Source organism: Hippoglossus hippoglossus, chromosome 23, assembly GCF_009819705.1.
Source record: "Hippoglossus hippoglossus isolate fHipHip1 chromosome 23, fHipHip1.pri, whole genome shotgun sequence".
Lineage (NCBI taxonomy): Eukaryota > Metazoa > Chordata > Actinopteri > Pleuronectiformes > Pleuronectidae > Hippoglossus > Hippoglossus hippoglossus.
Window position 1 is genome coordinate 5,080,681 of NC_047173.1, and position 17,349 is coordinate 5,098,029.

A 17,349-nucleotide genomic window follows, 5' to 3' on the forward strand; every position below is an offset into this window, starting at 1 on the left:
CATACACATTAGCTCCATGCCTGCCACTGGAAGAACGGAGTTTAGCCAGCTGCATAACACTATACAATTATCGATCCAACAAATCAAAATAATGGTAACATGGTAACAAAACAACTAAGCAAACATATTTCAACGTTCAAGAGCATAAACATTCATTCCGTACCTGAAAAGGGGAGATATCAATAAAGTTGCTCGGACACGATGTTTCCTCTCTGGCAGCTTCATTGAGAATGGCACCGTGGCCGAGACGCACGACCCCGGCGTGCGGAGGCAACAACAACTTCTCCTGGCACCTGGCTGCAGCTTCAGTAACTCCACCCACCGATCTCTCACATCCCAAACAGTCTATGCTCCCACCCAGCGCTGTGTGTTCAGACCTGACTCACATCTGCTCCCCACAGCTGCTCTGCTCCATCGTGTCCGCCTCTCTGGGCTAGTGGAGCCGGTGATGTCGCAGTCTTTTACGCGCGACTGCAGGAGTGGCTGCTCCACTTGCTTCCTGCGATCTCAGTGTTTAGTTCCCGTGGGAAATATTCGTGCTACCAGAAAACTTGGAGGGAGAAAACTCTCTAGTTGAGGAAAGGCCCTATGTCACAAGGGAAATAGCCCAGATCTGTCGGGTAATAACTCAGCTACTGCAGAAATACTTTATACGGTTCTACATTCTCAAGCAGAGTGTGGACCAGACTCAGCTGACGAAGCCCAATCTATCTGTCAACTTACGTGTGTTTAGCTTTATAGGACTTTCCCGAAGTCTAACACTAGACATTTCAAACAAGGACGAGTCTTCAAGGAGTTTTTCTCCGAGGCAGATTCTCCCCTCCAGGATGCCCTTGTTATGTAGTGGACAGATGAAGACAAACACAGCCAGTAAAAGAAAGATGGCACTGTACTGCAGAGGGCAAATGCTGACCTCCCTTCTTTTACAAGCTCTGATCACCAACATGATGGGTGATCAGTCTTCATCTCGTCTCTGGCTGCAGCACAGCACTCTGACCAGTTCAGCAGTGTGTACACTCATGTATCCCTGGCCACACTGAGTTGACAGTTGACAGTATTCTGCAGGTTACAGGTTAGCTCCATGAGTCGGTTGAAAATCCAATAGAGCAGGACAGCTCATAATGTTAGCCTACAGTACTTTTTTTTAAATAAACTGAAAAATAATAAAGTATGAAATGCTCCTTGGCCTGGATGTAACCCTGGATTACTACTCTAGGTATAAGGTTGTTAGCCAGGCATGCTAACATGTACAGATTATACTGTATTAGAAAAGCTAAACTGTTTAATTATTTTTTCTCTTGTGTCTTTAACTTTGGAAAGGCTTAAGAAAACTGACCAACTCCCAAACCAACTGTTTTAACATGATTGGACAGCTGTTGTTCAGGGAAGTCAATCAAACATATGTATACCGTCATTTATTTGAAGACGTTACTGCTACCAGAACATTCACGTGTTAGCTGCGGGAAATATGAACTGGAAGGAAAGGTGATGTTGGAGGGAATGAAAAGGTCAGTAACAGGAGAGCTCCCCTATCCGGCCTCTGCAGGTATGACTAATCAATCACCAAATGTCACCTATCAAACAAACTATACCAGTAAATTACAGATTAGCTCATCTGGCAGGTAGAGATCCTTATTCTTTTAACAAAAAGGTTTTTAACTCTGTTAACCCTTTTTGTTTAAAACTTTAACCTTTTTCACAGGACTTTGTTCTCATAGCTTAAACATTTGAACCCTTTGTAAGACTATAAATGAATTCCATTTGTTTTTATGTCCCTATGGCTGCTTTTATTGCCTATTAAATTTATATCAATAATCAGCTTCCTAATAAAATCAATCTATCACATGAGCAGGACAACATGTTTACGGCTGGAATTTTTTTCTGCGGTACAGTTCTGAAACATGCCGCCATTTTGAGTTTGGATTCCAACGGCGGAAGCACTAAATACCTGTATTATACATAGAAAAACATTTTTACTTTGACGAACTTGTCCCAGGGCTTTCATTATTATTATTATTTCCCTTTGGGGGGCTTTTTCAGGGCCTAGACATGCTCAAAAGATCATGAAACTTTGCAGGAAATTCAAGTTTTATTTGTCTTTCTTTGTAAGCACATTATATCATTACATTATTATGTTAATAAAGTCATCACTATTATTATCATGGCATCAGAAATCTTCACAGATTTATTTTAATGTAATATTTTTCTTGTTTGTGTTTTAATGTGGCAAAAGATGTTCCCTCAGCGTTGATGAACACAACGCAGAGTCCAGTCTTCAGAGGAGGTGGGTCCGACACAGTCTGGGGGTAGGAAGAACTGATGGAAGTGTACTTCAGAAAACGAGCCACGCCTTCGAATGAACAGCACTCTGACATACTGTGCAAGTTTCTGGGCCAAGGATGAAGACATGATGAGGATAACTCTGAGAAGCAGCCCATCCAGGACGCCACAAGAACAAGTTCAAACACTGGAATTACAGGTGGGCGGCTCCCTGCCTCCAGCGACTGCTTGTGAACGTGAATCTGGAAAGCTGTACTCATTTTCAAATCTATGCTGAAACTAAACCTCTAAATCACCACATCGTCTTTCATTCGGAGATGTCCCCCATCCTCTCCTGTCCCTCGGCTGTCTCACACACACAGTTTAGTTTTAAATTACTGTCAACTCAACATCTTTGTGTTTTTGACAGCTTCTCAGATTACTAAGAAATCAACCAGTTCTCTGAAGCTCAACAATTAGATGGTTTATTGATTATTCAATTGATACAAATTTACTTTTTTCATTATAAATGATTAAAAACTATAATTTGATCTTTTATTTAATCAAAAGATGTAAAAACTAAAAACACTGAACTCAGCTTCTTGAATGTGAAGATTTCCAATGTTCTTATTTTCAACAATTTGTCAATATTGATTATTGATTGTGAGCATTTTAAATTGATTAATCAATTCAGATATTTCTTTGGACTATTTGTTAAACTGCACAGTCGAGCGTCAGATGCATTAACGTTTAGGAGCAGTCAAAATCCATATTGAATTTGAGTTTATTACCACTGATGCACACAGTTAACAAGTGAATACAATCAGAATTTACATGATACAAATAGAAATATATATATATATATATATATATATATTTATAAAACATTATTTCACATCAGAAAATCTGAAAATGAAGTTACACAAGAGAAAATGTCTAACATCCTCTGGTACCACCCTCTCAAAGGTGAGGGGCCTTCTTCTTTTTCCAAAAAACTGTAAACTAAACAGTCATGAGCATTATGGGACCCTGTCTTGTACTGTGGAGCTGATTGATTGATTGATTGATTGATTGATTGATTGATTGAACTGATGAAATCAATCACTGAATAAGTTGCAGCCCTAAAAACAAAGTCCCCCGACTATACACTTACTGCTTTTTCAAGACAGCAACCAAATAAGCACATCAACAATTCTTCAACTGAAAACACAAATAAAGACTTAAAGCCACTTTAAAGAAGCAGACAATGAAAACAGATGCTCATGTCGGGGATTTTCTTTATTAAAAGTGCAGTTACATATTTCACCTTTTCAGCTCAGGAGGTGGAGAAGAAAACAAAGATAGAAAACTGAAACAATGCAGTAATTTTAACACACAGCATGAAAAAGATATTCCACAAAACATACTATAGATGTTTTCACATGGGCAAGTGTACGGGACATGCACCCACACATCATTCTGAAAAACCCAAGAAGAGCTGAAGTTTTGGATTTCATGCCACGTGTTAAAAAGGATTTATTTGGATAACCTCTGCACCGTGGCTAAAGGTAAAGAAAGATGTTAGAATGTTTTATAGAGCCAGGCTGTGACAGAGTCCAGCCTGACAGATGGAAGTTGTATGCACAACACATACCACAGGGTGTGGTCAACAAAACAAAACAAATCCGCCCTAGAATCTAAATCACTGCTTTTAATGACTCAAGTCTATTTGAGTTTACAGAACTCATGACACTGTACTTTCAACTTGCAAACATCTAAGACATCAAAGGAATCTAACACCACTGACACTGTGACATTAAAGGAAAATAATTATTTGTTGTCAGTTTACTTTAATGTCAGTGTCAGTTGTGTTAGCTTCCTTTGATGTCTTTATACTATCTGAAGAGAGAAAAGAGTGTGTTTTTGACCTGAACATCACACTAATAGATTCTATTAGTGATAGCAGCACCTACTGCCAAAAGCAGGTAAGCCTCGTTTTAAAACTCGTTTTAATTCAAATATTACATCCACATTTCTGTAAAGTTTAGTGAAGTAATTCAGGGTAATTATGAGTTGTTTATTGAAGTTGTTTAGAGGAAGTTTATCCCTCAGAGTGGTTGAAATGTGATGGTCTGAATGGTCTGCAGCAATGATGAGAGTTCAGAGAAATCTGTGGTGCTGGTCCTTTTGTTTAGTTATTTTTCGCTGCTGATTAAACACCAGGGGGGTTGGCCAAACGGTGAAGTCGTCTGAAAAACTGAACTTGTTTGTACTTTGGATTAAAGCATGGCAGCCTGCAGAAATGAGTCGGCTGCCTCTGGGATCGTACTTAATGTCTTCTGTGTTTCTCTCCCTTCTTACCTACAGTTTTTCCAGAGGTTTCTGATACAGACTACGAGGCGTACCATCCTGACAAACACGCCCTCCATACAGCCTGGCTCACAGACTCCTACAGCCGTCTACCCCACTAATCAGCCAATCATGAGGGCCATGGCACCCATGCTTTTCCCTTTCGTGCAGGCTGCACAGTACTACATCCCACAGGTGAAAGAAACACACTGACCTGGTTTCAGTTGATGTTGTTTGCTCTCATTCAGGGGTAGGGGAACCTTTTTTCCTATCAAGGGCCATTTCAATATTTATAACATCCTTCAAGTGCCATTCTAAATTATTGATCACATATCACACTAGCCTTTCTAATGTAATGGCTGGCACTGCCTGCTCTGATGTCAGGTGATGGTGATGGCGACGCTACTTGCAGCTAGTTTTCCAGGTTCGTGTGAGTTTGTTGAGAGGAACTGTGTCTTTGCGATAGTCAGATTTTAAAAGAGCAGCTCACATTAGTAGGCTGGCTCAAACAGAAACACTAACTTCAGTGTATGTCTCCTCAGAATAAGAAAATCCTCAGGCGGAACATATAATTCATCGAGCTTGGGCGGAGGGAGGTTGTTTTACCTATTTTGGAGCTCGTCAATGTTTTGCACCTGAGTTTATGTTGTCAGACTCATGAGCTGGTTCCACATTCAACAGCTTAACAAATATTCTCCTGAAGGACTTTTTCACACTCTCCAGCATATTTACATGTCATAGCAGACTCTTCCTCTTGCAGGGTAGGAATTTGCAGTATTTGCACACAATGAACAATTTTACACAATGCTCTGCAGTGGCAACAAGGCACTCCCCTATTCTCCTTCTGAATGACAGTGTTTTCTGTTTCATGTTGCATTATGAGGTATTGAGTGTGGACTGATGAGGATTTTAGGTGCAACAACACAAAATGTGAAATGGTGTGAATACAGTGTAATTACACACATAGTCAGAATGTAACATACATGTTAACTGTAGGATTTAAAACTATTTATATGCTTGACTAAAAAGGCACTCAGAGACCTCATACGTCCGCCACGGCTGATTGGCCATTTTCATTCACAAAATCTGGATCAGTATCTGGATCCACATTAGATTTCACCTGTTTATCGATATTACCACTCTACACATGCATCATTTTTCTATAAAGATCCTTTGAAAGGGAAACCGTAACAGTAAAACAGTGAAAACATAACCTCCTTTGTGGAGGAACTAATCAGCCATCTGGAAAAGTTGGGTGTGGAAAGTACGGAAATTTGAAACTGAAAATGTTTGGGTCATCTGCAATTCATTTATCATTATTTTTATGTATATATCCTTGTTAATAGTTGAATGTGTGGGAAATGTGCTCAAATTAAATCTGTAAAATAAAACTGGAATGTTAAAAGATAAAATCATACCACTGATTGTAAAGGTGCACCATTTTTGTACAATGTTTGTATTTCCCTCGCTGATTATTTTTTGATAATAGGTTTCTCCTTGTCCTCTTTACTTGCAGTATCACCACAGTCAACCCTATGTGGGACCTCCTCAGCAGTATTCTGTTCAGCCCCCAGGGTCTGGCACCTTCTATACTGGTCCTGGGCAAGGGGAGTACCCTGCCCCATACCGTGAGTCATTAATCCAACACAGATACACATCCTGCACTATTCCCACATCACATTTTAAAAAATAGTTCACCACACAGTAGCAGAAATACACACTACCTGTCAGCCATATGTGCCACCAGAGCAGAGAGCCTGTCTGTGTTTTACTATAATATATTTTCTCTTCTCTGAAACTCATTCAGATCCCCTCAGGTACAACCCACTTGTCTCGCCCTTTGTCCCTGCTCCCGTTCCCACAGCTAGCCCACCTTACTACCCAGGACAGACTGTGTACCCCCCATCACCCCCCATCATAGTGCCTACACCACAGCAACCTCCACCAGCCAAGCATGAGAAGAACACAGTGAGTATCTTAGGAGTTCCTGTTGGCCGCTCCAGGAACTACATCCCTGAGTTCAGTTCAGTTCAGTTGTTGACTCGAGTCGAGTTCAGTTGAGTCGAGTTGAATAGATTTGAATTTTCGTCAGTTGAGTCAAGTGGTTCAGTTGAGTTCAATGGTTTATTTCAGTTGAGTTCAGTTGTTTAGTCGAATAGATTTAGTTTCAGTTTAGTTGAACTTTAAGATTTAATTGCTACAATATGTAATGATTATAATGCACAAACTACATTTTCCTACACAAAGCCATAGAATGATTTATTGTTTTGCTTATAATGTTGGCTGATAAGAGCCTTTCATAGACGTATCAGTGTATGATTGTGAAAAGTTTTATTTTACAGAATGAAATATGTAGAAAAGATAATCCATGGTTATATTTCATAGTTTATATTTTTCTTCAAGTTCTATATATTTTCTTGTATTTATGTCTTCTTTTAATTTATAGTTTCGTATCCATGTTAAATGGATTTGATGCATCATGCCCCCGTATCAGTTTGTAGCAGTGTGTAACACAGCTGACGGCTCACACACACTTGTGGCAGACTACGTGTCTTTCAAAGACGTGGGTGCTTTAGTGAGGTTTGTTTTTTGTGTCATTGTCCTCCCAGATCCGTATCCGGCACCCCAATCAGGGTGGCAGGGACATCACAGAGGAGATCATGGCAGGGGGTTCAGGTCAACCATCCTCTACCCTCACCCCACCAAAGGTGAGTCTCTCTCTCTCTCTCTCTCTCTCTCTCTCTCTCTCTCTCTCTCTCTCTGTGACACACTTGCGCTTGCCCAATCTCTCACCCGCAGTAGTTAGAGGTAGTGTAGAGTTAGCGGCAGCTCATCAGCCTGGATCTTTAGCCGAGGGGTGGAGAGATGTCTTGTGTTGCCTGGTAGCAGTGTGAGCGCTCCGCTCTAATCCTTTTTGCTCTCCACCATGTGTGTGACAGACAGGGCACAGCGCCTGTGTCATTTACACGTCTCACTTTCTCATAAGAAGATCACCATGACTCTGAGTCCAAACTGTTACATGTCTGTTGGCTGTCGCTCAGGACATGTTTACATTATCTAATTAAAGACTTACTGATTTGGAAAATAACAAAAAGACTAATTGTTATCATCATTACACACTATATATTTTTTGGGACGTGTAGGTTGAGGCCATGACTTGTGAAAAAACACTTTTCACTTTATTTTCCATATAGCTGTATGTTAAATTCAATGTACTGTCTTTCATTTTATACTTTCATCCTTCCTGTCACTGTTTCTTATCACTCGCTGTCTCTTACAGTAGATTTCCTATGTACTGTGTGTATGCTCCTTCTACAGAATCCACTCAGGTCCGCCATTCCCATTCACTTCTCTCCTTTAAACCTGCAGTGTGGCTCTTTTGTCTCCCCCTGGCAGTGAGAGTAATTACACAAACACTGGCAACATGTGCTGACGACATATGCTTCGTATGTCTCCTTGCCACCAATTGATTTATTTCTTAGACTGCCGCCAGGTTTCTTTAGTTTTATTTATTTTGTGAGAGATGTGTTGGCCAAACGGTGAAGTCGTCTGAAAAACTGAACTTGTTTGTACTTTGGATTAAAGCATGGCAGCCTGCAGAAATGAGTCGGCTGCCTCTGGGATCGTACTTAATGTCGTCTGTGTTTCTCTCCCTTCTTATCTACAGTTTTTCCAGAGGTTTCTGATGAAGACTAAGAGGCGTACCATCCTGACAAACACGCCCTCCATACAGCCTGGCTCACAGACTCCTACAGCCGTCTACCCCACTAATCAGCCAATCATGAGGGCCATGGCACCCGTGCCTTTCCCTTCCCCGCAGGCTGCACAGTACTACATCCCACAGGTGAAAGAAACACACTGACCTGGTTTCAGTTGATGTTGTTTGCTCTCATTCAGGGGTAGGGGAACCTTTTTTCCTATCAAGGGCCATTTCAATATTTATAACATCCTTCAAGGGCCATGCTAAATTATTGATCACAAATCACACTAGCCTTTCTAATGTAATGGCTGGCACTGCCTGCTCTGATGTCAGGTGATGGTGATGGCGACGCTACTTGCAGCTAGTTTTCATTCATTCATTTATCATTATTTTTATGTATATATCCTTGTTAATAGTTGAATGTGTGGGAAATGTGCTAAAATTAAATCTGTAAAATAAAACTGGAATGTTAAAAGATAAAATCATACCACTGATTGTAAAGGTGCACCATTTTTGTACAATGTTTGTATTTCCCTCGCTGATTATTTTTTGATAATAGGTTTCTCCTTGTCCTCTTTACTTGCAGTATCACCACAGTCAACCCTATGTGGGACCTCCTCAGCAGTATTCTGTTCAGTCCCCAGGGTCTGGCACCTTCTATACTGGTCCTGGGCCAAGGGAGTACCCTGCCCCATATCGTGAGTCATTATACACACTAATACACACTACCTATCAGCCACATGTGCCACCAGATGGTCCGCCATTCCCATTCACTTCTCTCCTTTAAACCTGCAGTGTGGCTCTTTTGTCTCACAACACTGGCAACATGTGCTGACGACATATGCTTCGTATGTCTCCTTGCCACCAATTGATTTATTTCTTAGATTGCTGCCAAGTTTCTTTAGTTTTATTTATTTTTTGCCCAACAAACACAAAGAGGAAATGCAGGATGTTTAACTGCTGTGTCATTGCTTCCAATGCCAGACAATGTCATCTTTGGAGCAGCAAAGTTTTTCCCAGAACTCGCTGCACAGTGAACACTTTCACTTTCAGTTCACTTACAAAGTGTGATGTCAGCAGGGCTCCCTGAACTTAGGTTGAACCTTTCTAGTACATTATGTTATCTGTCTTCCGGCTGTGGTTTTAAACTCGCAACCTCCACAAAAGTGTTTTTTTCCCCTGTCTGGCTTGTTGAACTTGAAGCTGTCACAGTCACAAAATGTCACAGATTTTTAACAGATTTATATTTTTTATTACATTACATATATGTGAAGAACTATTGAGTATAGTTTGTGATACAAATATAACCTTTTGCTGATTGTATTCTGAAGACATGTATTCATCTGTACTTTTCCTTCTTCCAGATGATGCGCCAAAACTGCAGCCAGTTGTCCAGAAGTCTTCCTCACCTGGGCTTGTGCAGCCTGAAGCCCCCGTGGAGACACCGGAGGCCAACACACCTGAAACTGAGCCCACTCCTCCCGCAAGTGAACCGGAGCTTCCCCTCCCCGCCTCGCTCAGCACCCCTGTCAATCTCCCACTTACAGCGGCCAACTCGAGTGAACGTCCCTCAGCCAGGGAGTCAGCCTCTTCTCACTTGTCCTCAGTCGGGGAGCAGAAACCCTCTTTGGCGCCACCTCAGCCTCCCAACACAGACAAGCCTCTCTTAGACGCCCCAAGAACTCTGGCTGCCTTGTCTGTAGCAGCCCCCAGGGCTTTGAACGGCCTTGCCGAGTCCGGGACTGAGCTGGAGACAGCGGCCCATGAGCCTTCTCTTCTGCGCCCTGCTGCACTCCAGCCCCAGGCCTCTATTCCTGCTTACCGAGAAGCCTCCTCTGAAACTTTGCCTTCTGACATGAGGCCACAGGTTCCCATTGCTGCTGCGCTGGCCCCTATGGCTCCTGTGGCTGTGGTGCCAGTTACCCTGAGCTCGAGCCCTGCCCCAGCTTTGCCCATCATGCTTCCCCCTGGCCTTCCGCCTCTAGTGCAGGCCACGACAGAGGCTGACGAGCCGAGCAAATCCATGGACACTAAAGACCTTGTACCCAAAGCAGGGAGGGAGGCACAAGGTGGCATTACTGACAGCAAGACAGAGTCCCAGCATCAAGCACTCATCAGGAATAGCCCCACAACAGGTATTTTAATTTGTTGAATTTCAGGAACTGTAAAAGTCACACATAACTCGTGCTTGTGCTTATAGCTGTTTGTTTTACGTTGGTCTGAGATGAAAGAGTTTTAAATCATCAAGGCAATGAAGACATAACAACGTAACCATAAAGCATTTTATATCTATTTTATGTGTAGAACCGGATGTAAGGTTTCATTATACAGACATTTTTCTTGTCATCGCTGCCTTTTTGGACACAAATTTCACTTCTAAATCCATTGTGGTTCTGCTGTTTACTGACTAACTGCATGTTCCTGCTTCTGTGTTGTCCTGCAGTAAATCAGACGGCTTCTGCGATACCAAAGACCTGGAGGAAACCAAATGAAGGGATCTCTGCTGGAGACGCACCTCAAAAGGAGGATGAGGTAAAAATAAAGACTGGATGAAAAGAGGGGAAGAGGCTTGTAGCTGTGGGAGAATTTTCATACTGACAAATAGGAGGTTTTACAGGCTGTAAAATGTTTACTGACAAATAATGAGGGATCTGAAAACTGAATCTTGCCTCCTTGACAGGACAAGCCAATGTCAGTGGATCAACCTGCTGGAGACCAGGCCCTGCAGGCAGCTCCATTGAGCAACAGCCCTGTGCCCCTAGCCACAGTCTTCACATCCACCCCTGCTCCCGCCAGCAGCCCAGAGGCTGACGGAAAGCTCGCCGCCCCGGAAGAGAACGGTGAGGCTGAGATGGAGCCCATGAGGAACGGCGCCGGCCACACCTCAGAGACGGAGAGCAGCGACAGCGGAGCCACCCCTGGGGACAAGGAGAATTCCACAGGAGCTCCACAGGATATAGAAGGTAAAGACGGACCATATTCTCTGGACAGTTTGAAGTTACCATATGCAGAACTTGTATTTATTTCAATTTATTTTCTATTTCTGCCTTTTGGAGATGCCAGTGTGTAAAGCTACTATATTTACTCTTTCTCTTGGTTGTCCAGACCTGGCTGATCCCAGTGGGACGCGTCAGTATGACAGGGCCTTCCTGTTGGACTTCCAGTTCACGCCTGCCTCCACACAGAAGCCTGAGGGACACCCTGTACTCCCTGGCGTGGTGCTAGACCAGGTATGTTATAGATTCATAGATCCATTCTTGTTGCCCACTACTATTGGGGGGTTCATTGCTCCCCCTGCTGTTCAGCTCATTGTGTGTGTGTCTGTGTCTGTGTGTTGCAGATGAACCAAAACAAGTTGCCATCTCGAGTCGTGGATTCTCGGGTGATTTCGAGAGGACCTGATTTCACACCTGCCTCTGCAGATTTTGGCAGACAGAAGAAGAAAGGACGAGGCGCTCCAGTAAGTAACTAACAAACAAACACACTCCTCCACTTTCTAGCTTCTGTTTCAGTCAACACTTGATAACATGCTGCTTTTAAGTAGAGGATGTTTTCTGAATTTATATAATTCTGTTAGAGGTCGTGATCTGATACCACTGGAGGAATTTAGTTTCTTCTGATGGTTAATTCAACACAGAAAAACTCTTGAGATATCTAAGTAGGGTTTTCTTTTGCATGGGTCAAAATCAGGTTGATCAGAAAGAATATTTTAGGGAAAATAGGCCTATTCATTATCTTCACAAGAGTCAGGCGAGAAGATTGATTAGACTTATCCAGCATCTTTTCGTCAAATACAAGGCGAGAGCTTCGCTGGGCTCAAAGAATGGAAGCAGATACTGGAAGGCAGAACTTTTGAACTTAGGATAGAGCCAGGCTGAGTTCTTACCCCTCAGACCAGCTGCTCCTAACTTTCAGCAGTGTATGAGAGGATCACCTAAATTATATTTCTGTTGCCTTACTTATGAAACTCACACAAACTTAAACACTGGAATTGAAAATCCGTTATTTTGGCTAATTTAAAATATATTAAGTCATAGTAATAATACGTTTTTTCCTTTCTTCCTGTTAGAAAAGGCTTATAAACATTGGGGTGCGGGGACCACCACCCAGGAGGATCATCAACCTGTTTATGCTCGACAATGTTCAGCTGAAGAAATCGAAGAATGCCTGGAAACCAAGCATGAAGAGGAAAAGCCTCCCAGCGGAATTAGAGTCACAGAGAACACAGGTACGACCAAATATACAAAAACTGAAATCCACAAGCTGAGCTGAGCTGAGCTGCCAAGATGGTTATGTTTTTGTCTGCGTTTGTTTGTTCGATGGTTTGCAGGATTACACTAAATTGCAAAAATATATTTTAGAGAGGTGGGGAATGAACCATGAGAAAAAAAATCCTGGATCTGTCCTCTGATCTGCACCACAATGATGAATTCTTCCATTTTCTTTGATTTTCTTAGAGAATAATTCATGGATCTTATGAAAAACTAAATCGGGCATGTTTAGGCGACTGATATTTACGAGTGTGTGCAATTTTGTGTAGATCCAAATACAAATGCGGATCTAGTGTTTTCATAAGGGGACTGTTGGACCTAATTTCATAGATAACATTTCACAGATAATAGACAAGACCAGCCAAACAGTTACTAAGAAAAGAATTAACAGGTTATAGTCTATAATGAAAATAATGGTTTAATGTTAGACTAAACTAAACTTAAAATAGCCCTCCACATTGTAGAGAGAAAAACATTTAAGTCCATACACGAAAACAGACTTACCTTTGGATACCTGACAGGGATTACTGTAAAATAGTTGTCTTTGCACTTTAAATCCCCCTCAAGACATAGTACTATATGACAGCAGCCGTTGAGCTGTTGGGAATTTATTATCTTGCGAATTGATTGAAAAAAAAAAAAAGTTTACTGACAAATAATGAGGGATCTGAAAACTGAATCTTGCCTCCTTGACAGGACAAGCCAATGTCAGTGGATCAACCTGCTGGAGACCAGGCCCTGCAGGCAGCTCCATTGAGCAACAGCCCTGTGCCCCTAGCAACAGTCTTCACATCCACCCCTGCTCCCGCCAGCAGCCCAGAGGCTGACGGAAAGCTCGCCGCCCCGGAAGAGAACGGTGAGGCTGAGATGGAGCCCATGAGGAACGGCGCCGGCCACACCTCAGAGACGGCCACACCTCACGACAGCGGAGCCACCCCTGGGGACAAGGAGAATTCCACAGGAGCTCCACAGGATATAGAAGGTAAAGACGGACCATATTCTCTGGACAGTTTGAAGTTACCATATGCAGAACTTGTATTTATTTCTATTTATTTTCTATTTCTGCCTTTTGGAGATGCCAGTGTGTAAAGCTACTATATTTACTCTTTCTCTTGGTTGTCCAGACCTGGCTGATCCCAGTGGGACGCGTCAGTATGACAGGGCCTTCCTGTTGGACTTCCAGTTCACGCCTGCCTGCACACAGAAGCCTGAGGGACTCCCTGTAATCCCTGGCGTGGTGCTAGACCAGGTATGTTATAGATTCATAGATCCATTCTTGTTGCCCACTACTATTGGGGGGTTCATTGCTCCCCCTGCTGTTCAGCTCATTGTGTGTGTGTCTGTGTCTGTGTGTTGCAGATGAACCAAAACAAGTTGCCATCTCGAGTCGTGGATTCTCAGGTGATTTCGAGAGGACCTGATTTCACACCTGCCTCTGCAGATTTTGGCAGACAGAGGAAGGAAGGACGAGGCGCTCCAGTAAGTAACTAACAAACAAACACACTCCTCCACTTTCTAGCTTCTGTTTCAGTCAACACTTGATAACATGCTGCTTTTAAGTAGAGGATGTTTTCTGAATTTATATAATTCTGTTAGAGGTCGTGATCTGATACCACTGGAGGAATTTAGTTTCTTCTGATGGTTAATTCAACACAGAAAAACTCTTGAGATATCTAAGTAGGGTTTTCTTTTGCATGGGTCAAAATCAGGTTGATCAGAAAGAATATTTTAGGGAAAATAGGCCTATTCATTATCTTCACAAGAGTCAGGCGAGAAGATTGATTAGACTTATCCAGCATCTTTTCGTCAAATACAAGGTTAGAGCTTCGCTGGGCTCAAAGAATGGAAGCAGATACTGGAAGGCAGAACTTTTGAACTTAGGATAGAGCCAGGCTGAGTTCTTACCCCTCAGACCAGCTGCTCCTAACTTTCAGCATGGCAGTGTATGAGAGGATCACCTAAATGATATTTCTGTTGCCTTACTTATGAAACTCACACAAACTTAAACACTGGAATTGAAAATCCGTTATTTTGGCTAATTTAAAAGTTATTGAGTCATAGTAATAATACGGTTTTTCCTTTCTTCCTGTTAGAAAAGGCTTATAAACATTGGGGTGCGGGGACCACCACCCAGGAGGATCATCAACCTGTCTGTGCTCGACAATGTTCAGCTGAAGAAATCAGAGAATGCCTGGAAACCAAGCATGAAGAGGAAAAGCCTCCCAGCGGAATTAGAGTCACAGAGAACACAGGTACGACCAAATATACAAAAACTGAAATCCACAAAGCAGTGGGCACATGTAGAAATTACATATACAGACTCATTTTTATAATTAATGATAAAGTCTACGTGATTGAAGATTTTCAAAGTATTGGAAATTCCAGTAAAAATAGTGTATATATCTGAATATATTGGAAAAGCATTGTGAGTATTTAGTTTCTGTATTACTAGTAGCTTTACAACAGGATTAGTTTTTCATGAGAAGCGAGAGATTGGTCTTTGTGCTTGATGACCTCACAGTTTAAGTACCTGTTGTGACCTATTCCCCTCAGGACCTGTTCAAGAAGGTCCGCAGTATCCTGAACAAGCTGACGCCTGAGAACTTCAACCAGCTGATGAAGCAGGTGACGGACTGGACCATCGACACGGAGGAGCGGCTCAAAGGAGTCATTGACCTGGTGTTTGAAAAAGCCATCGACGAGGCCAGCTTCTCGGGGGCCTACGGGAAAATGTGCCGCTGCCTCGCCACGGTAAGCAGGTCTATTTACACAAGAGTTCTAGAGAAACTATTACATTTTCTGTCTGCCATCATTTGATAACCATAACCTTACATATATTAATTAAGATCAAATGAATCCAGGTATGAACATGTTAATTTGTTGATCTATTAAAAAAAATGTTAAACCCGTAGAAAACTTTTTTAAGAGTTAGTTCATTACTTATTTTGTCTTAATTCTTGTGTTCTCTACTAAATTCATTCCACTTACTGTTCATGTGCAGCTCAAAGTGCCCACAACTGACAAACCCAACAACACAGTGAATTTTCACATGCTGCTGCTAAACCGCTGTCAGAAGGAGTTTGAGAAAGACAAGGTGGACGATGTGGCGTTTGAGAGGAAGCAGAAGGAGCTGGACTCTGCTGCATCGGTAAGTGTGACGCCGGATCTTTTCCCGAAACGTCTTTAGTTTCTGTTTCAACTCTGTTCAAGAGGTTTGTTTCCTTGGTCCCATTAGACGGAGCGTGACCGTCTTCAGGTAGAGCTGCAGGAGGCCAAGGACATTGCCCGGCGGCGTTCCATCGGCAACATCAAGTTCATCTCCGAACTCTTCAAGCTCAAGATGTTATCGGAGGCCATCATGCATGACTGCGTGGTCAAGCTGCTGATGAACCCCGACCAAGAGTCTTTGGAGTGTCTGTGTAAACTGCTCACCACCATCGGCAAGGACCTTGACTTTGAGAAGGCCAAGGTGAGCTGGTGGTAGTTAATTTTTACATAAATCTTAAATTTCTTTTATTATGGTCTTAGAAAGGTCTGAAGGGCTACAGATTGAAAAGGCTACAGATTGAAAGCTTCGAATATAATCTACAGGATAATATGCAGAAAACCTTCTGACCACGGAAACCTAAATAAACTCCATAACTTCATTCTGCTGCATTTTCCCTGTTTAGCTTCCTACTGAAATTTATTTTTGTTATATTTTTACGTTTTCTATATTTTTCTGTACATTAAATCTCACAGAATGTGTTAATAAATCATTCAACTTGTCCTTCAGAGGAGTTTCATCCTGTTTAATGTGGTCGTTTCCTGAGCACGGAAGCTTTAATGTTGGACGGTTACAGTGAATTGCATCCGTTCGTTTCTGACTATTACGGTTTTCATGCTGCTGTTGATGAAATGTTCCGGTTTTATCTCGGGCGGTCAGGACTGTTCCAAGAAATAAACTGGACAATTGGTCAACTCTGTAGAATAATAATCCCTGCAACCTGCTGTCTGGAAGATTGAATGGAGACATGCTGAACATGACCTTCATGTCTCAAATTAACCATCTCTCTCCCTCTGTGTCTCACCAGCCTCAGATGGATCATTATTTCAACTACTTGAAAAAAATCGCCAAACACAGCAAGACATCGTATCGGATACGATTCATGTTACAGGACATCATAGACCTGAGATTGGTGAGTGGGTCTTTGGCATTTTTCTTTCATTTGCACAATTGTAAAGAATCCGACATTCAAATTCTTCAAAGTAAGATGGATTTTTCACTGATCTGTCGGATGACCTGGAACATGATACTGGATATTCTGCTCATATTCTGCTCAATGAATATCTACTTGTTAAGGAATTTTAACACTTTTTAGAAGGACTGATATAGATATATATATATATAGATTATGGCATAGAAATGTGTAGGGTCATGATATGTTACAGTTTAAATATAAATCAAAACGAACTTTTTTATGTAAACATAAATGCAGGTTTTTTACATTGTTTGTTCTGTAAATTTAAGTTTTCATATCAGCAAACATAAACGCAGATACAAATATGTCAGTGAAAGGGTGAAATCGTCAGATTTTTATTGGCTCTAGGCCAAACTGTATAAACCATCACAAACACAGCAGGAAAAAACCCTCTTAGGAATATGTCACTCCGAAAAAATCATTCTTCCTCACAAATGTATAATGACGAAAATCCCTGTTAAGTACTTGCAAGCTTGATATGAGCCTGGGATGGTGATAAAAAAGCTCCTACCACCAGTTAATGAGTCCGTTCTGATGGATTTTCCTCTTG

The 17,349-nt window shown here is 41.9% G+C and overlaps 3 protein-coding genes and 1 long non-coding RNA gene across 4 annotated transcripts in view; 1 reads left to right on the forward strand and 3 right to left on the reverse strand.

Annotated features, from left to right (window-relative positions):
- LOC117757084 (anoctamin-4-like) overlaps positions 1-410 on the reverse strand; it is a 68,769-nt gene extending 68,359 nt beyond the window's left edge. Inside the window, exon 1 of the mRNA XM_034577834.1 lies at positions 302-410. The gene's annotated coding sequence lies outside the window, so the exon portion shown is untranslated. The remainder of the gene's footprint in view (positions 1-301) is intronic.
- Positions 1-17,349, forward strand: part of LOC117757722 (eukaryotic translation initiation factor 4 gamma 3-like) — a 32,910-nt gene that overhangs the window by 13,463 nt on the left and 2,098 nt on the right. The window contains exons 14-24 of the mRNA XM_034579102.1: positions 9,652-9,725; positions 10,074-10,422; positions 10,731-10,819; positions 10,968-11,250; positions 13,683-13,807; positions 13,918-14,031; positions 14,652-14,810; positions 15,112-15,309; positions 15,560-15,712; positions 15,794-16,027; positions 16,632-16,806. Of these exons, the coding sequence (XP_034434993.1) occupies positions 9,652-9,725; positions 10,074-10,422; positions 10,731-10,819; positions 10,968-11,250; positions 13,683-13,807; positions 13,918-14,031; positions 14,652-14,810; positions 15,112-15,309; positions 15,560-15,712; positions 15,794-16,027; positions 16,632-16,806 (1,953 nt within the window). The remainder of the gene's footprint in view (positions 1-9,651; positions 9,726-10,073; positions 10,423-10,730; positions 10,820-10,967; positions 11,251-13,682; positions 13,808-13,917; positions 14,032-14,651; positions 14,811-15,111; positions 15,310-15,559; positions 15,713-15,793; positions 16,028-16,631; positions 16,807-17,349) is intronic.
- LOC117757106 lies at positions 2,842-3,747 on the reverse strand. Its single transcript, XR_004613037.1, has 2 exons — positions 3,710-3,747; positions 2,842-3,573 (listed from the first exon to the last, which is right to left on the reverse strand). It is a non-coding gene; the product is annotated as an uncharacterized LOC117757106 (long non-coding RNA).
- The window catches only part of LOC117757098 (angiopoietin-related protein 5-like), a 9,133-nt gene continuing 6,734 nt past the window's right edge, over positions 14,951-17,349 (reverse strand). Inside the window, exon 8 of the transcript XR_004613032.1 lies at positions 14,951-14,961. The gene's annotated coding sequence lies outside the window, so the exon portion shown is untranslated. The remainder of the gene's footprint in view (positions 14,962-17,349) is intronic.